At 47.8% G+C, this 21,842-nt stretch overlaps 2 protein-coding genes across 3 annotated transcripts in view; one reads left to right on the top strand and one right to left on the bottom strand.

The window, feature by feature from the left end:
* Window positions 1–5,719: 5,719 nt before the first annotated feature.
* On the bottom strand, window positions 5,720–19,818 carry RPUSD1 (RNA pseudouridine synthase domain containing 1). The gene is made up of 6 exons (XM_053276178.1): window positions 19,660–19,818; window positions 17,972–18,164; window positions 16,049–16,172; window positions 12,364–12,466; window positions 11,341–11,442; window positions 5,720–10,502 (listed from the first exon to the last, which is right to left on the bottom strand). The coding sequence occupies exons 2-6, from the start codon at window positions 18,151–18,153 to the stop codon at window positions 10,102–10,104; spliced, it is 912 nt and encodes a 303-aa protein (XP_053132153.1). The 5' UTR covers window positions 18,154–18,164; window positions 19,660–19,818; the 3' UTR covers window positions 5,720–10,101.
* A 239-nt stretch (window positions 19,819–20,057) lies between these two features.
* Window positions 20,058–21,842, top strand: part of CHTF18 (chromosome transmission fidelity factor 18) — a 29,972-nt gene continuing 28,187 nt past the window's right edge. Inside the window, exons 1-2 of one of the 2 annotated variants that reach the window (XM_053276177.1) lie at window positions 20,058–20,239; window positions 21,487–21,765. In XM_053276177.1, coding sequence (XP_053132152.1) covers window positions 20,155–20,239; window positions 21,487–21,765 — 364 coding nt within the window. In that variant the 5' untranslated portion in view covers window positions 20,058–20,154. The remainder of the gene's footprint in view (window positions 20,240–21,486; window positions 21,766–21,842) is intronic. The other variant, XM_053276176.1, reaches the window with a different exon arrangement.

The following is a 21,842-nucleotide window of genomic DNA, read 5'->3' on the forward strand; positions in this document are numbered from 1 at the left end:
ATCCCCCAAGGGCGTGGGATGTCTCTCCAAAAGGGAGTGACCAGTGTCAATTTTTGCCGAAACTGGGCTGGGAAATGACCACGAATGCATCACGCAGTCAGATTATACCCAATCCTGTACATTTTGTCATATTCCAGTGAAATTCTCCCCAAATGACAAGATGCATTCCATACAGCTATGGTTGCTAATGGGTCCCCCCTGCCATTTTTTTAAAAACTGGGCAGTGCTTTTGGACCCTTACAGGTTGCCTAATAAGCTTCCACAACCTCACTTTTGCAAGAGGCATCCTCCCAGGGAAGGCGCCTTGCCTGAGGCATCCATTTCTCCTCCACAAAAAGAAGAAAAAAGAAAATTTTGAAACTGGTACTGGATGGGAAATAACATAATTAAGGCTAAAAAAATAAAAACCCACATGCAGTTAAAAAGCAATACGAATATCTCCTGGCATAAAACTAGGATGTAAAATTTTGAGAATCTCTGTAGGAATGAAGGGGGAAAGTGGATGCCCCAACCCCACCTCCTGGGTGTTTAAACATAACAGTAATTGTGGGGGAAATTGAAATATACACAACTAACAGGTGAAGCCCGTCATTGACAGGGCAAAGTCATTTTGCACAGATTATACTTCTAGGGAATCAAATATACGGCAAAGTAATAGAATTTGCTGTTGTTGTGCTTACAGAAGGGTAGTAAAAAAACAGGTCTGAATTTGCAAGATTTCAACTTCAAGCATAATTCATTTTATTGACGAATTACCATACATAGTACATTTGAATCACAGCAGATGCAAATTTGAGAAAGGTCTTCGGCTTCACCTGGGCAAGATCTCAGTTTTTAATTCTTGATCTGAATATTGAGCATTAAAAATACGTTGAGAACGAGAATAGTTGGTATTATTGTATTATATAAAAATAATTACAAAAGTAATTATTTAAACTGTTCGCCCATGGCAAGGAGCATATCTCAAAGCCTTGGGGAGGCAACAGAGAAGGCCTGTCTCTGAGTAGCCACCAGACAAACTGGTGGCAACAGCAGATGGACCTCTTGGGGTGATCTCAAAGGGTGTTGGGGCCCGTAAGCAAGATGACGTTCTCTTAATGGATAACTGAAGATATCAGGGATGGTCTCTGTGCGTGCAAAGCCGATGCTCTGCCACCGAACCCCTCCCTTTCCTCAAATGTATTTTCAGAGCAGGTCGGACATCATAGCAGTGGGAAATACTTACTTTGAAAGGTACTGGCCAGCTTCCTATTCAGCACGTAGTATCATCTGTTCGTGTTTACATAAAACATCCAGGCCCAACCTAACTCCAGGCGGGCCCATCCTAGGGCAATTTTGACCGCAAGGAAATACCAAGGTCTGTTTCTAAATTTTCCATATCAAAATCAGAGGTTCCCAAACTCTGAGCTCAGCGGCTTCTTTCCCAATTCTAGAGAAAGGCACGGGGGGGAGTAAGGAGGGAGGGTATTTTCTTCACCTGTTCTTTAAAAAGAAATTATTTCAACTAAGGAATACAACACTGCATATAATATAATCAAATATCATAGATAGGAATTGTGTATATGTATAACTAAAAAGAAAAAATGATAATAAAAATCCTTTACACATTGACTTTAATAGGATATAAACACAATTTCCCAAAAGAAAAGGGAAGGGGGGATCTTCTTCTAAGGATATACGGTTGCGGACGATTCGTTTGGTGGCAATGTGGGGCTGGGCCTTCTCTGTGGCTGCCCCAGGGCTTTAGAATGTGCTCCCTGCTGAAAGAAGAGCGTCTCCTTTTCTCTTGGTTCTTAGGAAGACCCTGAAGACGTGCCTGTTTTCCCAGGCTTTTAACTGAAATTGAAGGTTTAGTATGTTTTTTACTCATTGAGATTTTTTTACCTTGTTTTATAAATTTTAACTGTTTTGTATTGCTTTTGTATTATGTTTTAACTTGTACGCCGCCTGGAGATTTCTGTATCAGGTGGTATAGAAATACGATAAATAAATCAATATTTCTTCAAAACAATTCATGAAAATTGGACCAAATTGCTGAAAATTCCTCTTCTTTACCTTTCTGTTGGGAGAACAACCAGTTCAAATGCTAAGGAACACGTATTAGCCATCCAAAGTTGCAATTCAGAAGTAAATGTCTCCTTCCAGTAAAGGTAAAGTGTGCCGTCGAGTCGGTGTCGACTCGTAGCGCCCACAGAGCCCTGTGGTTGTCTCTGGTAGAATCCAGGAGGGGTTGACCATTGCCATCTCTCGTGCAGTATGAGATGATGCCTTTCAGCATCTTCCTATAGCGCTGCTGCCCGATATCGGTGGTTCCCATAGTCTGGGAAACACACCAGCAAGGATTCGAACTGGCGCTGTATTATAATCCTTCTGGAGAGCCCCCAAGCCTCCCCATTTTAATTTTATTTACTTTTGCAGCTTACACACTCTTTGGTTTGCTCAAATTACTGCCTGGCCTGTAATCAAACGAGAGAGAGAGAGAGAGAGAGAGAGAGAGAGAGAGAGAGAGAGATGGCAAAACTTCCGAAACCTGTTCAACATGATGTTATCGCAAGGGAAGGATACCCCACTCCCACAGGTCTTGCAGGACATGAAGGTCATGTGCAAGAATGCCCAAGCTGCTCTTTGCTTACACAACAGGAAGCATCTCTAAAAATGAGAGATGGAGGGAAGGAAAACGTATATGGTGCTGGGCAGACATCACCTGTTGTGTTCATCAGAGCCAGCCTCAGAACTTGTCTCCCCATGCCAACAATCTGCCCAGAAACAGTGTTTCCAAGCATATGCAAAGTACTGGTCCTGCCTGCCAAAGGACAGACAGCAGATCTGGGATTAAGAAGCAGGGGTTCCGGTGAAAGACTGTGGCCAACTGGGCAGTGTGTTCTGGTGGCCCCGTCACAGCTTAAACAAGGTGCTGGTTTAAAAACACCCTGGGAGCTAGCCACCAAGTCGGAGCAATGGTTCAAAAGGAGCCAGGAATGTGGGAATGGAACCTCTGTGTTGGCAGCAAGTCAGCTTCCTCTGTTCCTATGATTCTAACTCAGTCGCCATATTTTATGCTGGTCCAGTTTCTTTGTATGGAAAATGGCTGCTTACTGAAGGAGGGTTAGGACTTGTGAGTGCAGAGATACTGCGGAACAGATGGAGACAAGGCACACACAACCCAGCCACCAGTTAACTCTCTGCTAACCAGGCAAAGAGGCACCTTTTACCGTGGTGATTCTCTTTATTTAGCAGGGGGAGAGCAACTGGCCCTATCCACCCCTAGCACAGTACCTCCAGTGGCTGTTCCTGGTGTCTATCTTATGTTTCGTTTTAGAATGTGAGCCCTTTGGGGACAGGGAGCCATCTTATTTATTTATTATTTCTCTGTGTAAACTGCCCTGAGCTATTTTTGGAAGGGCGGTATAGAAATTGAAAGAACAAATGCAATAAGAGCAAAAGTCGAAAAATCCAAAACAAACAGCAAGTGCCGCCTTTGTAAAGAAGCAGATGACACAGTGGACCACCTGATCAGCTGTTGTAAGAAGATCGCACAGACTGACTACAAACAAAGGCATGACAAGGTAGCAGGGATGATACACTGGAACATCTGCAAAAAATACAAGCTACCTGTAGCCAAGAATTGGTGGGACCATAAAATTGAAAAAGTTGAAGAAAATGAAGATGTAAAAATATTATGGGACTTCCGACTACAAACAGACAAACATCTGCCACACAATACACCAGATATAACTGTAGTCGAGAAGAAAGAAAAACAAGTGAAAATAATCGACATAGCAATACCAGGGGATAGCAGAATAGAAGAAAAAGAAACAGAAAAAAAATCACAAAATACAAAGATCTACAAATTGAAATTGAAAGGCTGTGGCAGAAGAAGACCAAAATAATCCCAGTGGTCATTGGCACCCTGGGTGCAGTCCCAAAAGACCTTGAAGAGCACCTCAACACCTTAGGGACCACAGAAATCACCATCAGCCAATTACAAAAAGCAGCTTTACTGGGAACAGCCTATATTCTGCGATGATATCTATAACAATTGACAATAAAATCCAGCCATCCCAGGTCCTTGGGAAGAACCCGATGTCTGGATAAAACAAACCAGTCAACAAAAACAAGAAATAATAATGACTTTCCCACCCCCACCACCAGCAGCTCCTTAGCCGACCGGCCTGCTATGACAATTTGCGGGAACAAACCCTTTAACCAGCCATTGGCCCCCGAGTCATTTTTTCAGGGCGTTACAAATGGTTTTCACAAACAAGAGCTGGCTCAAGCTCCTTGATGGACTCGCCAGGGTTTCGGTCATTTTGCACCCAGCCTCACTCTGTTGAATTTTCCCTGCCTTGCTGATAATGGTTAAAGTCTGGAGTTTCGGAACCCGTTGGCCAAGTTTGCGCTGACACCCAAGAATTCCAGCCAGGCCAGAATGTCCTCATTCCTCCCGGCCCTGCCTCTCTGGCCCTGCCATTCCTGGGGTCAGCCTGACGTCCTCCCTCTGCAGAGGGCTGGCTCTGCGCGGCCAAGGACTCCCCTGCACCTCTCGCCTCTCTCCCCCACTTGCCTTTAAAGCGGCCGAGAGAAAGGGTTTGGCCCCTTCTGCGCGGCTGGGAGGGAAATCGCAGGCATGCCTTCAACAGGAATTTGGCGCCGCTGAGCCAAACGGCTGGGAAGGGCAAGTCGAACCCCTGTGCAGGATGTGGCAGGGAGAAAATGAGGTGGTTGCTGATGAAAGAGGAAGGAAACCACGCTTTATTTAGAACGCAGTGTGTACGCTGCAGACATCTGGAATCCGAGGCGTGCCAGGGTGCATTGCCCTGGGGTGGGGCAAAATTGCTGGAAGCCAGTGGGGTTAAGACACTGAGCTCTGACCTAGGAAGTCCGAGGTTCAAATTTTGTCTCTGCTGCCAGATGCCGCATTAAGCAAGCCGCTCCGAGTCTCGATCCCCCCTCTGACTGGCGCCCGTTTGATCCAGATTTATTTTTGTTTTGTTTTTACATTTAGATCCCACTTTTCCTCCAAGGAGCCCAGAGTGGTGTACATGGCTATGTTTATCCTTACAACAACCCTGTAAGGTAGGTTAGGCTGAGAGAGACGGGGCTGGCCCAGAGTCACCCAGCGTGTTTCATGGCTGAATGGGGATTTGAACTCGGGTCTCCCCGGTCCTAGCCCAACAGAGGGATAGATCCAGGAGCAGCTCGCTTTAACGAGGCTTGGTGGAAGCAAAGGAGGCACAGCTGCCTCTCCTTCCTGGAGCTCTGTTTGCTCCTCTCTCCCCCACTCCACCTCAGTGTTAATGAAAGCCACACTACCCGCAGGTTGGCCATCCGTCAGGTAGAGCTGCATGGGCAGCGTGGGGAGGAAAGGAACAAACAGAGCTCCAGGAAAAAGAGGCAGCTGTGCCTCCTTTGGCGACCCTCCAGCTCATTAGGAGCCAAAGGCCACTTGGGCTGTGGAAGATGGGTGTTGTAGTCTGACAACATCGGGGGACCCAAGTTTGAGAACTCCCACCACAGGGAAAGTCCAGTTGTCTTGAAGGAGGCAGGACTGGAGCTGAGGGAGGCTCCTCCCACTGCGGGGGACCAAGCACGGTCATTTGCATAGCCCCGCCTCTAAAGCAAGTGGGAGGAGTAACCATCCTCATGGCTAACTTCCACCACCCAAGGCGCCCCTGTGCCCCATCTGTGCAGGATTAACAAGGCATAGATACAAAGGCGCTGTGCTTCCAGGTTGGTTTATTTCATTCAGGTCCACAGATGTGAAACAATAAATAACTGGAAATATCCTGGAACCATATCAAGTGTCACAAACACATGAAACTCCACATATAGAACGTATTTTTTTAAAATACACAAAGAAGGCAACCAACTCCAGGTTGGCCACAAACTCACGACGACGCAAACTGGAAGCATGGGTGGCCATATGCAATGAAAACGAAGGTCATGCCACAGTCCAGTGGGTGCTGGCCACGGTGACTATTATGCCATAAGATTTTTTTTTTCCAAACTCACGATTAATACAATGTCAGGTTAAGGAAAATATATATCCATTGCCTTGTAATATTGGATAAAAACACAGCTAAAATAGCCCAAACACTTTGGAACATGCTGAGGGAAAGCTCAGAGGCTTCTGCAGTTTGGTCCATGAGGTGTGAAGATGGGATGTGTCAATATTTTTTAAGAAGTGGTGCAGTCAAACAGGCAACCCTCATAAAGTGGCATTTGTCTGCCCACCATCAAAGCAGCTGAGCTCCAACCGAGAGGAGAGCTGGTCTGGTGGCAGCAAGCATGACTTGTTTTCTAACTGCAGCAATATCTTCCACAGGTCCTTTTGGCCTGGTATACATATGCATGCCTAGTCAGCATCTTTCATTATTCAAAAATGCCTGTGTGGAGTTGTACATGGCTCAGTTTGCAAAGGCAGCAGGCTACAAACCACTGTTCCTTCTAACAGGGATTCCCAGATGTTGTTGACTACAACTCCCAGAATCCCCAGTTGTGATGGCTTTTGTTGGGGATTATGGGCATGGTAATCAACAACATCTGGGAATCCCTGTTAGAGGAAACACTGCTACAAATTCGCTGCTTTCCAGGAATCCATGTCTGCCATGGAAACTAAGGGCATTGCAGAGGATTCTGGGAAATATTATAGGTAAATCAGCCCCACCTTCAAAAAAGATACAGAAAGTGGCCATTTCTGCTCTTAATGCATATAGGAAATGTGAAAGTTCTCCCATGAACTGAAATTACATTGGATGAGATGTTGGAGACCGACCCTTTTTTTTTTTTTAAAGTCCTAATAGGAGCTGTGGGGTGGAGTGGGGGAAGAATTTGGATCACAGCGGCAACAGTGAAAAACAAGGCTGCAGATTATACACAAAGTCATTTCTGCAGCCGATGGCAGGATTTGCCCTTCAGCGAAAAGAAAACCATGTTCCTCCCAGAGTGATAAGTGCTGCCTAACCATGCAGCTTTCCAACGTGGTTAAATTTAATTACAAAGCAAAGGCATGGGTTGTGTTACAGATGAAAGATGCGAGCCATTTCCCTCGTAATCTGGCAATTCCTAGGGCCATTATCCTGAGAATAACTTTGGAAGATTGCTTCACATTTTCTGGGGTCGCCAGTACATACATTGGTCTACACATGGACCCATCTTTGACAGAGTGGTTCAACATTGCACCCAAAACATACTGTGCTTGGGTTTCAAGGATTCTAGGTGGGACACAAAGGAATAGGACATAGCATAAATATTTAGTGCAAACAGCTCATTGGGGACATTTCTGCATATCTGAAAAATTAAAAAACGGGTTCCCTAAAAAAAAACCAACAACCCCAAACTGCTCTGTGGGTGCGATTAAACTCCCTTAGCACTTTTCAGGATCCACTTACAAGTTTTTCCCAAAGTGCTAATAGCTTCAGCAGTGCCACTTCAGAACTTAAACTGGCAACAAGCGAACAAAATAAAGAGCAGGAGGTTTACTGAATAAGAAAACCGGCTAGGATATTCAACAGCCCAAGACCACTTTCATCAGATTCTTCTTCACTGAAGCCAATGAGAACAGAAGTGGTTTTTCTGGATTCTGGACAAAATAAACAGCTGTTCAGCTCAGGGTTTCCAACCTTGGGTCCCCAGATGCTGTTGGACTACAACTCCCATCATCCTCAGCCACAATGGGACTGCGGCTTAGGGGTGATAGGAGCTGCAGCCCAAACAATGTCTGAGGACTCTAGGCTGGAAACCCCTGCTTCAGATTAAGCCAAGTGGAACAGATCCACCAGATCTGAAGCCTCACAAGAAGCCATTTCTGCTGCTCCGTTTGCTCCTCTCTCTCTTCCCACCCCACCCCAGTGTTAATGAGAGCAGCACTGGTTATGAGAGTCTGCAGGCTGGTCATCAGTCATTATTTTATGTCAACCGCCCTGAGCCATTATTTTGAGGGCGGTATTAGAAATCAAATAAATAAATAAATTAGTCAGGTTGGGGAGAGAGAGGAGCCACCAAGCTGCTGACGGGAAGCAGAGGCAGCTGTGCCACCCCACACACTGGGAACAGCCGCGGCTAACCTTCTACAAAGTGCAGGCTCCAGGTTTAGCACAACTAGCTAGCACAATTGGTTTTGCACTGCTGTAGATGTCCTCCCACCAACGGTGCGCAGCTCTAGAGGTCAGCCACTGCTACCGAGAAAATGGGGGTGGGCGGTTGCTCTGTTTTTGGAGGATGCACAAGAGTGTCCCAGTCGGCACCATCCCAGGAAAAAAACCTTCCGTCCTACGCGAGAGAAAACAGAGAGTGCCTTTTCTAAACAGGGGGTGGAGGGGTGTTAATCTGCAATTTTGAAAGCGCTCGTGTTAAAACTGCAATTGCATAAAGTCAGCTGTGCCATCCATCGGGGGCACCTTTTTAATTCAGGAGAAGTTTTTGGAATAAATTAGGCCGGCCGTCATCCGACCGCAGCCCCACAGACGTCAAAAGGACCATTAAAAGCCCCACCAAGCATGGAATGTTTCTGCCTACAATATGGAACTGCCGCTTCCAGCCGGGCATCTGATCTCATTGTTTCCGCTGTTTAAATCTCCCCTTTGCTCTCCACCTCCTGCTACGGCAGTCTTTTACACAGTTATTTGAAATTAAACATTTTATTTTAGTGGGCTTTACTCCCACACCAATGCGAGTGTAGGGCTTAGTGTCCGAATAGGGAGCGTTTACAGAGAGCTCCTCCCTCTGCTGAACAGAAGGTGCTGGGCACTATCATGCTAGAAGTCTGCACGATACAACCTGAACGCTCCGTGGTTCCCAGAAATTCTACTCACAAGAAAGATCCACATAAACATTCATGATGTACTCTATGCTTGGGTCCAACGCTTTTCATTGTTGGCAAAAGATTCAGGAGTTTTCCCGTGGAATGGAGGTGAGGAAGACAGATGCAGAAGCAAGGAGGCCAAATTTGCAAGCAGCAGAGAAGGCCCACTCGTGATCTCTGGAAATCTAGCATGGCACATTTTCAAACTTCCAACCATGAGGATCGAATGCTTCCTCTGTTAAAAATAAATGCACGATGCAGGGAAAGAGTACTGCGCTTTCTGTGCCAGCAAATGAAATTAAATGCACTGTGACTGCATGGGTTTCAGGTCCACAAACAAAATCCAAACAACTGTGAAGCTAGCTCCATGAGCTAATGTGCAGGATGGAGGAGGAATATCCTGAAATCTTGGTTGGCTTGTGACAACTTCAGTTAATGGCTTCATCCTAGAATCGTGCACGTACGAAAAATGTGTTGAGGGGCGATTTTCTTAAAATTTGTCATGGAGGAAATACTAAAATGCCTTAGAAAAATATTTTCCTATTAAGAACGTCTGTGGCGGATACTGTTTCAGGACCGATAAAAGTTGGGATTCTCTCTCCGACATCCCTATAAAATCTAAAATTGGAGCCTGTCGGTTTAAAATTGGCAATAAAATACTCTCAAAGGGCTAGGGACGGAAAAGGTCAATCAGGAAAACAGAGGAGAGATCCTCCTTGCTTTTTAGTTTCACGTGTTCATTCGCTCATCCTCCTGTTCAGCACCAGCTGTATGATAAGACCTGGGCACCATCAGTCCAGCTTGGAAGGAAATGTCACATCCTCCAAGTTGGGGAAAAACAGTGCCCTAATATTCTAGGTGTTACAGAGAATGGGTCTTCCATAGCCAAGGGGAACGTCAGTTGCAGACCCCGGCCAGTCTCACAATCCTATTTTTCTGACCCTTTCCTTCAGAGATCCTCCTCTCAGTCTGCTCAGGGGAGCCTCCGCTGGGCTCAGTTTCCCCGTCAAACAATGCTCCAGTTTTGCCAATCCAGAACACAAACCCCACCTGGCTCTCCGCAATGCGCAGGCTTGCACAACCACTGACGACTCCAGCATGAGAGGTGTGGGTGGGGAAAGCTAGTCAGGCAGGCAGTCCCTGTCAAATTCCAATCCAGGTCAATTCTGAGGAATTCTGGGAGTGAAAGCAAGACGGCACTGGATGTGGGGGGCCACTCGGATAAGGGTTTCTCGGCGCTACGGTGGGGAAAGGCGGCGGCTTCCGTGTTAAGCTCGCGGGGGAGGGACCAAGGCGTCTCATTCCAGGGCCCACTCGGCCAGCCACTGCTCACACTTGGCCCGCTGCTCCTTGGTCTCCAGGCTCTTGGCTTCGGGGGGGATCTCGGGGTTTGGGTCACCAAGCAACTGTTCCTGACTTTCTTCTTCCTCCAGGGCCTGGATGCTCTTCTCCTTCAGCTCCTGGATCAGCTCGTCCAGCGGGTGTGTGGCGTGCTGAGGTGCCCAGTTGCTGTCCGAGGTGGGGACGAAAGGGTCTGGCGCACTCACCTCGATCAGCTCCGTGCAGGTTGGGATGCGCAGGTAGTAGGCATGGAGCATCATCCGGTAAGGGACGCTGTCCTTCTTGAAGCTGTAGGTGAAGTCGCCCACGACTGGGTGCCCGATGGCGCTGCAGTGCACACGGAGCTGGTGGGTCCGTCCTGAGGAGGAACAGAAAGAGAGGGCTTTCACTGGCTCTTAGCCACAAGAGCTCAAGAGAGCCTCCATGCTCAGAAGCAGTATAACTCTGAAAACCAGTTGCTGGAGGGGCAACCGGTTCGTTGATAACTCAAAGAACGATTCAAAGGCATTTATTGATATTTACATTTAGCAACCTCAATGATTTAAAATGTGTTGGTAATAAATAATAAATAATAATAATATTATTAATAATAATAATGGAGATGGAGGAGGAGGAGTATCTGTGTTGTCCTCCTGAGTAGTGTGGACATCAACTACAGAAGGCCACACTACTCGGGACAGCATGAATACTACAACAATATCTTTAATTTTCCTTTAGTTATCCTAGACCCTTGGAAAGGGCCTGATAATTAAAGTTATTAAAGGGGATATTTTAGACGGGCCTCAACTGTGGGATCCCCAGAAGTCTCCAAGGTGAAGGGAGATGAAAACGGAACCTCAGTGGCAAAGGCGGGCAGTTTAGGAAGGGCCCGACATTCTGCAGGAGCGGCTGGTCCGAACGAGAGGGAGTAGGGTGCCCAAGGAGGAGCAACCGCCTCTCCTTCCTGGAGCTCCATTTGCTCCACTCTCTCCCATCCCACCCTGCCCCGATGTGAATGTCCTGCACGCAGCTCTACCTGACGAGTGGCCAGCCTGCAGTCCAAGTGCAGGGCAGGAGAGAGAGGAGCAAACCGAGCTCCAGGAGGAAGAGGCAGCCGGGCCTCCTTTGGCACCCTGCTAGCTCACTGGGACCAGCCACTCCTGGGCCCCGGTCCCGGCTGTCGCAGTTCAACCGCAGAAAGAAAGAAAGGTCTCTACCTGTAAGAGGTTGCAGGAGCACTTTGGTCACAGGGTCGCCACTGTACAGGCCGTGCTCAAGGACCATGAGCTCCGACTGGCAGGGTTTGGGGTTTTCGCAACCTGTCAAAAGAAGGGAACCTGAAATCATCATCACCTTCACCCGTAGTATTTATCTACTTTCCCAAGTTCATCACGTATCTCCCACCAAGGCTGCAGATATGCCAGGGGGTTTCGACCTCGGGCCCCCAGAAGTGTTCCCTCTCAGGCGTGTGCACGCACTCACACGTTTTTTTTAATGTCCGCTCAGTTCATGTTAGATCCCGCAGAGGTTGAACCAGGAACTGCTGGGCATTCACAAGAGCTAGGGTTAACTCCTTCCCTTCAGCGTTATTAGTAGGGAGATACCAAGGTATCCCCCCAGAAGAACGCTGTTGTAGCTGTGGATCTGGGGAAGTAGAAACCATCAACCACATTTTATTGCACTGTGAACGACACTTAAACCTAAGGACATGCATTATTTTTCCTTTGATATGTAGACTGTCAAACCAGTCTGATGAATATCTTGTTAACTTTTTACTTTCAGATAAGGGTGCCTCATTTTCTAACTCTGTAGCTAAGTTTTGTTACATTGCTTCCAGGATGTATATAGGGAGATTTTTTTTAGGATGTTAATGTATTATCGTATAGAGGTAATTGTATCCACAGATGGTTTCTGTTTTGGTCTAAGACCGTAAATAAAATTTGACTTTTTTAAAAATCAGGAAGGTCCCACTCTGAATATACATGCGTGCACACTGCCTCGATACTGCCGCCTGGAACAAAATTCATTTTTTCACACAGATGAAAAAATTAGAGGGAGCACGGTAGGGAGCTGCCATATACTGAGTCAGACCCTTGGTCCATCTAGCTCAATATTGTCTGCACAGACTGGCAGTGGCTTCTCCAAGGTTGCAGGCAGGAGTCTCTCTCTCTTCTCAGCCTTATCTGCAGATGCTGCCAGGGCAACAAAAGCAAAGGAATCCAGAAAAGTGTGGGGCCTACCCTTCGTCCCTTCGATGCACATCATGTGGGTCAGGCCCTCGGTTGTGTTCTTCCCGATGGCATAGCGGATGGTCATCCTCTCCGTCTGGACGTGGCCCCTCACCTGCCAAGCAAAGGGTGCATGTCGTAACTGTGCTCTGTAGTACAGCAGAAAATGCAGAGAACAAAGGGAAGGAGGACCACTTAGGGAACCCCATTGTCCACATGAACAACTGGGTGCAGGTTTCAACGTACTGAGCCCCTCAGCTCCCCTTATTTGAATCTAGCAGATGAGCCCGCTGTTGGCCAGGCAGAGACATTTTGCGTAGATTACACATACAGGAAAGTTCAATAAATCCCCAAGCTAACTTGGCAAAGAGGCACCTTTTAATGTGGTGATCCTCTTTATTTAGCAGGGGTAGAGTAACTGGCCCTATCCATCCCCAGCACAGGACCTCCAGTGACTGTTGCTGGTGTCTATCTTATGTTTCTTTTTAGACTGTGAGCCCTTTGGGGACAAGGGATCCCTTTTATTTATTTATTATTTCTCTGTGTAAACCGCCCTGAGCCATTTTTGGAAGGGCGGTATAGAAATCGAATTAATAATAATAATAATAACAACAACAATAATAATAAATAAAATATATGTCATAGACCTTTTCTTTAAGATCCTTGCAAAAGGGAAGTAAAACAACACATTTCTAGGATTTCAACTTCAAACATTATTCCTTTTATTGAATAATGACCATTTGTAATTACAGTAAGTTTGAATCTGAGAAAGATCTTCTGCTTCTCTTGGGCATGATATTGTTTTTGAATTACTGAATTATTGGAGGGAAATCCAATGAGAACAATTACAGTTAAAATATTATTGGCATATCCAGAATTCTTCTTTTAAAAATACAAAAATAATGATGCGGACCTTTCATCCAGCATATTCCAGTGTGAAAGGGAGTGCACTCAGCTAACTTGAGTGGCCGGATTGGGTCTGCAAAATTTGCTATCTGAAGCATGACTTTGTTTTGTGCAAACAAATCCACAAACAAACAAACTCTTCTAAACATACAACGGAGGCTTGCCAAGAAGCCCCTCTCCAGCCCGGGTGGCTTTGGGGAGACTCCATGGGATGGCCTGCCACACTCCTTCAAGGGCTCAGCAAATAAGCTTTGGGTTCCCGGCTGCAGATCAGTGCAGCTTCCCCATGACCAGGCTGTGCTAATCAATTTCCGTCCGCAGAGACTGGAAGATGCATAATCGGCTTTATGTTTGGGCTGGGAGGATTTCATTAGCAGCAGATTAGATCCTGCATCCAAGCTGCCCTTTTTTCTCACAGAATTCTCACAAAATGCTTCCTCTCCTTCTCACAGAATTCCACTCAGGGCACAGGACCACCGCTCAAAGAGAGGTGTCAGGTACATCCCCTGCTAACTGAGCAAAGAGGCACCTTTTTAAAGTGATGATTCTCTTGAATGAGCAGGGGGAGAGCAACCGGCCCTATCCATCCCCAGCACAGCACCCCTGAAGCGGCTGTTGCTGGTGTCTCCCTTATTTTTCCTTTTCTTTTTTTAGATTGTGAGCCCTTTGGGGACAGGGAGCCATTTTATTTATATCTCTGAAAACCACTTCAGGAACTTCTGTTGAAAAGCGATATATAAATATTCACAGTAGAATTCATGTATCATAGGGGCTCCTGGAAGTTTAGGGTGGGAGGGACAGACACAATGGCCTGGTTCTGATGATCAACTAAACTGTGATTTAGATCGGAGTTCGAGCCACTTAATGGCGCAGCGGGGAAATGACTTGACTCACAAGCCAGAGGTTGCCAGTTCAAATCCCCAGCGGTAGGTTTTCAAAACTATGGGAAACACCTATATTGGGCAGCAGCGATATAGGAAGATGCTGAAAGGCATCATCTCATACTGCGCGGGAGGAGGCAATGGTCAACCCCTCCTGTATTCTGCCAAAGACAACCACAGGGCTCTGTGGGCACCAAGAGCCGACACCGACTTGGTGGCACACTTTACCTTTACTTCATCCCATGCCTGTGTCCCCAGATATTGTTGGACTGCAACTACCATCATCCCCAGCCACAATGGTCTTTGTGGCTAGGGATTATGGGAGCTGTAGTCCAAGAGCTCCTGGGAGCTGTAGTCCAAGAGCTCCTGGGAGCTGTAGTCCAAGAGCTCCTGGGAGCTGTAGTCCAAGAGCTCCTGGGGCCCCAGACTTTGGAACCCGGATTTAGATTATCAGGAACAAGCCTGTTCAAATCCCATGCCTCCTTCGCTACTGAAAGGAGGCTGAAACTTTCCACTTTGGAACAAAGCACAATTGCCCATGACATCTGAACTTGAGGAACTCTGGGTTGTTATAACACACCAGGATTGAACCAGGATTTGATATCCTGGAATCATATGCCATAACCCTGGATCCTGCTGGGCTCTATCCAGGGCTTGACCCCTTTCCCCTCAGAGCTGTCCAACATCTGTGCCCCTCTCAGATCCCTGCCTCAGTGAAGAACCTGGCTCAGCCTAGAACAGGATATCATCGGAGAAATCATAGTTCTGTGCCTGGAAATTGGCTGAAAGTTCCAGACTCAGTCATGACTAAGCATCACTGAAATAAATGAGTTCTGATGAACAAATCCCATTAATTTCAATGGGACTTACTCTGAACTAACTGAGCCTGGATCCTGATGTTAAATTTCTTTTCTTAAATCTATACTTCCATTTCTCAGTGAACACCAAGATTCCCTTAACCGTAAGGATGGCCTTGTTTCCCATTTGCTAAAATTGTGTGCTGCTTTTCAATACTATCTTACAAAAAAAAAATCTGGCTTTTTCTTTTTTTTTTAAAGGGAAGGAAATCAAGCAAGGCATGAATCACAGGGGCTAACTAGCTTTCATTCTGCAAAGCAACACCAGGTTCTTCCACGTGTCACTGGGACACCCAAAAGAGATCAGGACAAAAGCTGGATGCAAGCTGACAGCTGTTTCCTTCTGATCTCCTGGCTTGGGGATCTGTTGCAAAAGACATCTGTCCCTTTGACTGGAACTGGTCAGAGCAGAGCCATTTTTGTGAATTAAAAAATACATTTTAACAATGGCTCATTCAAAATTCTAATCATGCCCCTAGTGAGCAGTGGAGTGTGGGGGGGAATATGTCCACCAACCTTGGAAACTTGGAAGAAGAGCAAGATCATCATCTAACAATGATCTTTACTAAAACAGGGATGGCCAGAAAACAGAGTAGGATCCTGACCTCTGGGTGATCTGCAAGAGAGCTATACAAAGCTTTGGGCAAAGATCCAGAACCGAAGCCAAGTGGGCCACCGTGCCCAAGTTTGGCCCATTCAGACCCAAATTGAGCCATTAGCTCCCTTCTTCCGCCACCCTCTTAGAAATGGCCGTGAAATATTTTGTGATGTTTAAAAGTAGAACAATAAAGTTCTTTACAGAAGGAAGTTCTTAAAGGATAAGAAGTCCTTTAAAACAGTTATTGGCAGGGCTGCAGAAATCCACTCGTCTACTAGTCTGTGACGAGCGAGAAATGGTGCCTGACGAGTGGAAAAAAAGTCCTGATGAGCAGTGAACCAACATAGCTTGACCAGTAAAATATTTTGTCTGGCTGATAAACGGAGCCAACATTTCTTCACCTCAGGTTATGGGCTATAAGTAAAGCTCACTTCTACTTGTACCAGGAAGCTCACCAGCGCGAGGTAGGCCTTGGTCACCAGCCGCTCTTTGAAAGACTTGTACGCGTTGCCCGCAGCTGTTTTGTTGAGCGCCACACACAGAGCCCCGCTGGTGGAGAAGTCCAGTTGGTGGCAGAACCTGGAAGACCAGAAGAGGTTGCCATGGGAGCATTTCCCAGGATCCAGATCTTCCATCATACACAGAGCTAAACATCTCAAATGCCCCTGTGGGCCAGGAACAACCAGGACTTGGGCAGGGGAGGGGGGGGTCCCAAGGTCAGTTTTTGGTGCATTGATTACTGCAGTAAAATCAATTATAAAGATATTAATAAAAGCAATTACTAATGACTTGTGGGTCTTTCCCTCCCCCCAGGGGCCCACCATCCTAACCAAGGATATTGGCCAGAAAATAAGCCCTGTCAGTGGGGCACCTGACTGTACCAGCCCCACACAAATGCCAAGTCCTTCGTGGCTCTGGCTACCTGCGGGCCAGCAAAAATATCCCCATGGCCCGCATCCAGCCATGGGCCTTATGTTATGCAGGGCTGCTGAAAGTCCTCCCTAGAACGACCTTGTTTTCAGAACAGCTTTTGATTCTTGGCATTGCATGTCATTCTAAGAGCTTAATTTTAGAATTAATCTCTTCCTAATAAGTCGATATGTCGTTGATGCGTTGCGCATATTAACGCCAATGCGCAACAAAAAGACCTTTTATTGTGCAAACTTTTCGGTGTAGCATACCATCCTCAATTAAATAAACAAATGAGTACAGATGAAAACCTCCTCCTTTCCCCAGCTGTCAAATTCCTGAGATGTGATAGCACTTCCATGACTGGCAGAGAAAGTGGGGGGGGGGGGGAGAAAAGGGAATCTTCTGATTCTTCTCAGAGGCTAATAAACTTTATGGCATCAGCCAATGCTTCCTGAGCATTGATGTCAGATTTCAATTTCTCTATCAATAATGCTTCCTTTATTTTCCTTCTTTGTAGGAATCTGCAAAATATATATTTTAGTAGGCACCATTTGGGGCCTTCATGCTTTATCTTCATATGCAATGACCAGGGTTCTGTTCTCTGCGCACAATGCCTTCTATCTGCCAGATGTTCTTTATATCCATCTTTCAATCATCTAACAGATTCCCCAATACAGAACAAAGTGCACCCTAAACATTGAACTTTATATATTGCACCTTTCTTTCCAGTTTCCTTCCCCGTTCACAAGTCTCACAATCTTGTACATCACACCTCCGATCATACAATCTACCCCTCTACGAATATTTATGTACCACTTTTCAACCAACGTTCATTGGTGCTGTGCAAACCACGTTCACCTTAATTCCCTGTCTTTCCAAGATTCTCTGAATCAGGTGGTTTCCCCTTTTCTCTCCCACCCCCCATTATTTCTCCACCAGTCATGGAACAGAGTGTTATCATGTCTAAGGAACTTAACAGCTGGAGAACGGAGGAGGTTTTCATTTGTGCTCATTTGTTTATTTAACTGAGGATGGTGTGTTACACCAAAACGTTTTATGTTTACCAGCTTTTAGTTTTCTTGTTTTTCATTTTATTTTATTTTGGCACAATAAAAGGTCTTTTTGCTGAGAGTCTTCCTAACACACTTTTTTCTCTGCTTTGGCAGAAGCCTCTCTCTGTCTCTTAAACAGTTTTAAGAGTCTGCACTGCTGGAGAGATGCTTCCCAGTCAAGACAAGAGTCCCACTGCTTAACCTCTGCTTGCTAATTCGGCACTTTGGGATTATTTTGAGTCCACTCTACCTGCCAAATGAATCCTACTGGCTGGTCCCTGGTAGCTTCCAAAGATAGTTACCCCAAGTAAACTGGTTCTCAGGGCCCAGGTGAATCTGAGGGTACACACTTCTGTTGAGCACATGTTGGACCAAGCATGGGGGAAAGTAAACATGCTTTCTGCAGCTGCTCACCGGAAGCCATAATAGGTGTCTGGGTCAGCAAGTTCAGGAAACCGGTACTTTAGCTGACTCTGCAAGGTGAGCTTTTCATACCACATCTTGCTGTCAATGCGGACGTCCCAGTGCTTGTTGACGACGATGAAGTCCGCACTTTGGTAGAGAATGGACAGATTGTCGATGCTGACCGGCTCCATTGCTACGGACCCTTTGGGGAGGAAAACAAGCCACACCGCCAAGTTCCTTAAACGGGAGGTATTGGGAAGAGTTCCTCGTAACAACAATTCCCAGATATAATTTATTTAACATATTTCTATACCGTTCAAAACCCGCATCTCTGAGCGGTTTGCAATTAAAATCATTTAAGCTTTAAAATCATGTAAACCCCAGCATCAGAAGTATTAAAACTATAAATCTATTATAAGCCTGGGTGAATAAATATGTCTTCAGCGCCTTTTTAAAAGTTGCCAGAGATGGGGAGGCTCTTATGTCAACCGGGGGCACATTCCAAAGCTCGGGGGTAGCAATGGAGAAGGCTCATCAATGGAGAAGATCTGGCCACTGCAGCTGGGGATTATGGAAGCTGTAGTCAACATCTGGATTATAGTTGTGGTCAACAACAAAGTCGACAACATCTGTAATCAACAACACCACCTTTGACCATTGCAGCTGGGGCCTATGGGAATTGATTATGGGAGTTGTAGTCAACAACGTCCATTATGGAAAACACTGGTCCTGGTGTCAAGGACCTAGACCCATTTTCTGGTCAATCCCCAAAATGTAGGAAAGGCTTATTAGGCTTACTGTGGGTAAGGGAAATCACTCTGCATGTGCTCCATGGCACTCTTGTTATGTCATGCATTCCAGGACTGCGCTGACTGTAAACAGATTCTGGAGTTAAAGGCTGGCTTAGATTCAGCCCTGAAGGGAAGCCAAACATCTGGCTCCGTTGAGTCAAGAGGCTGAACAGCAACTCAGTAAGTCTGCAGTTTGGTTCGGGCCACGGTTATGACCTCAGGAAGTGGCTTTTGGGCTAGGCAACAGGCAATTTCTTAGCCTTCATATGCAACATGGGAAGAATAATCCTGCTGCGTTACAAGAACGTCTGTGAAACTCCATATAAATGCAAAGCCCTATTCTTCAGGGCAGGTGCGGAAAGGACCGATTGTCATGCTGTCTTTACCTCCACACAAGCATCTCTCTCTCCCACCCCACGTAGCTCTACCTGATGAACGACCAGCCTGCAGGCAGCACAGCACTTGGGCGGGGGGGGGAGAGAGAGAGAGAGAGAGAGAGAGAGAGAGGAGGAGCCACCCAAGCTGCTTGCAGGAAGCAGGTGGGGCCACCTGAGGTTGGACCACGTCCCTCCCATCTTCCCATCACAACTGTGGCTGGGGATGGTGAGAGTTCTCCTGCAGCAGGCCCACCTGTGCCCGCTCCTGCCACTTCTTTGGCCACTGCGGCTGGGGATGATGGGAGTTGGAGTCCAAGCCCATTTGGGGAGCCCTTCAGCCGGGGGCTCCATCCCAAATCTGGGTCCTCCCCGCGGACTGCGGTTGGATCCTCAGCTTTGAGCCTCCAAACGCGCCATGCCACGCATGCAAGCTGGGGGGGGGGGGACACTCTCCCTGGCGCTTGTACGCGCACCCCCCACCACCACCCCTTCCCCATGCACGCGCCCGCAGCAGGCAAGAGACACGCACCGAGACGACGGCCAGGGAGCCACCGGCCTCCTGTTGCAGTTGCAGGGTGCGCGGGCCGAGGCCAGCGGGGGCGCCATGGGAGGCGGAGGCGCGCGGCGGCGGCGCGGCCTTCGAGCGCGAGCCGGCAGCTGGCCAATCGGCGCCTTCCGCGGCGCGCAGGAATGGAACGTTCACCCGGAACTGGACCGGGCGGGCGCGCGCGCCACGAGCTGCAATGAGCGCCGCTGTGGCTGCAATTAAGTTGGCCGGAGAGAGACCGAGGGGTCCCGGGGGGCGGGCTCGCCGCCTGCTTTTCCTGCCTGCAGCTCTGCATTAAGGAGCAAAGGGAGGAGGGGAGGGGAGGGGGGGCTTCTCTGTATTCCTGCTCCCAAGAGCGAGGTGGGGGGCAGTGCTGGGGTCTTTGCCTCTGTGCATGCCTCGGTGCATTAAATAAGAAGCGGGCGGGGCGGGGGGGCTGGATTCCAGCTCGCCCGGTAGGGCGCGCGCGCGAGGAGGATGGAGGAAGCCGAGCTGTACGGCATCGAGGATGAGTTTGAGGCGCAGTTTGCAGACGAGCTGGAGGTGCTGGCCGAGCTGGAAGGTGGGGGCTGCGGCTGCCCGAGAAAGGGCTTGGAGGAGGGGAGAGGCGGCTTGTGCTTCTGGAAGGGGGGGGGGGGACGCAACAGCAGGAAGGGACCCGCCTTTGGGAACCCTGGTCTGAAGGGTCTTGGGTCCCCATTTGGGGATGGACTCCAACTCCCATCACCCCCAGGGGATGATGGGAGTTGAAGTCCAGCCACACCTGGGGGCTCAAGACTGAGACCCCCGGGCGAGAGCGCAAAGCTTCCGGCCTCGGGCTCAAGCAGCAGCACTTGATGGAGCCCACCTTGCTGCCAAAAAAGATTCCTCCCTGCCGTGTATGGAGCATTCTTTGGATACAAGCTGGGAGCAGAACGGTAGCAGAACGTTGTCCTTGGGAGAGAAACAGGGGCCTCTTAGCAGCGCCCACAGAGTGGCGTTTGGGACAGTTGGCTGGTGATGAATCTCAAATCGCCCGTCATCCACAATGGCCAAAGTCCAGCCACTTCTGGAGACCGGAGACTCCTGGGATTACTCTGGTCTCAGAACTGTGGACTGGGGCTGGTAATTTGGCCACACAACTTGACACACACACCCCCGTACCGGTGGCTGGCTTCTTAATAAACTTGAGACAGTAGCCTAATTCAGACATTATGCTGTACGAGTGTGAAGCGGTCTGTACACCCGTGCACATGTCTGTGTGAACAGTACCTGTGTGCTTTTAAAAAGTGCACCTGGATCCAGGCCCTTCAAATGCTTGGTACAGAGAGGAAGCATACTTCTGTACCTGCAATCAGCCTGATGTGTGTGTATAGAGAGAGAGAGAGAGCATGCCGGGATCAGCATAACATGTGAATCACTGTACCTGTGCACACTGTGCACTTGTACGAGAGTTGCACATAATGTGTGAACGGGCCTAATATTTACTTACGAACTCAGAGGTACTGTGTTACACTGTAGAGTTCCTCACCCACACCCTTGGAAACACTCTTGAAAACCGTTTCCTCTTCCCCCTGAGTGAAACTGCAAGCAAACCTTTATCACACATTGTTGCCAGTTTGACAGAACCCATGGGACCTGATGAAATTGCTTTATGGGCCTGATCTGGACATTTGAAGTTGCCCGTGCTAGATATCTGAGTCATATCAATGGGAGGCTTTGTCCTATGCACACAGGATGGCTGGTGTTTATGATGGCCGAAGGTATTTGATTTTCAGCTCGCCGATGTCCAAGATCCAGTGATTCTATCCCCCCCCCCATTTCTTGCAGGGGAAGACGCCCCACAGGTGCCAGCCCATAAAGTCTCCGAGTTCCGGAGCAGAAAGCGGACCTTTGAAGAGGCTCTCTCAGCCGGGGATCTAGTTAAGAGCTCTGCTGCTGTGGGTCACCAGCCATGCCTGGAAGAGGGTTCTGGAAGCCCGTCCCTTCCAGAGGAGAGGACGGCCAGTTCTGGTCGGAAGAGGCAGGAACAGGAACGTCTCCCGACACCCATGGAGGCTGCAGGAAGCTCCCAAAGTCTGCTCCTCTGGGAGGCTGATGTTGCTAACAGTAAGTTCTGCAATCCATGTGTGCATGTGTGTGTTCATGGGGTTTAATACCAGCGGGGGTGACTTGCGTGAACTTGG

Source organism: Hemicordylus capensis, chromosome 13 (genome assembly GCF_027244095.1).
Source record: "Hemicordylus capensis ecotype Gifberg chromosome 13, rHemCap1.1.pri, whole genome shotgun sequence".
NCBI classification, from domain to species: domain Eukaryota; kingdom Metazoa; phylum Chordata; class Lepidosauria; order Squamata; family Cordylidae; genus Hemicordylus; species Hemicordylus capensis.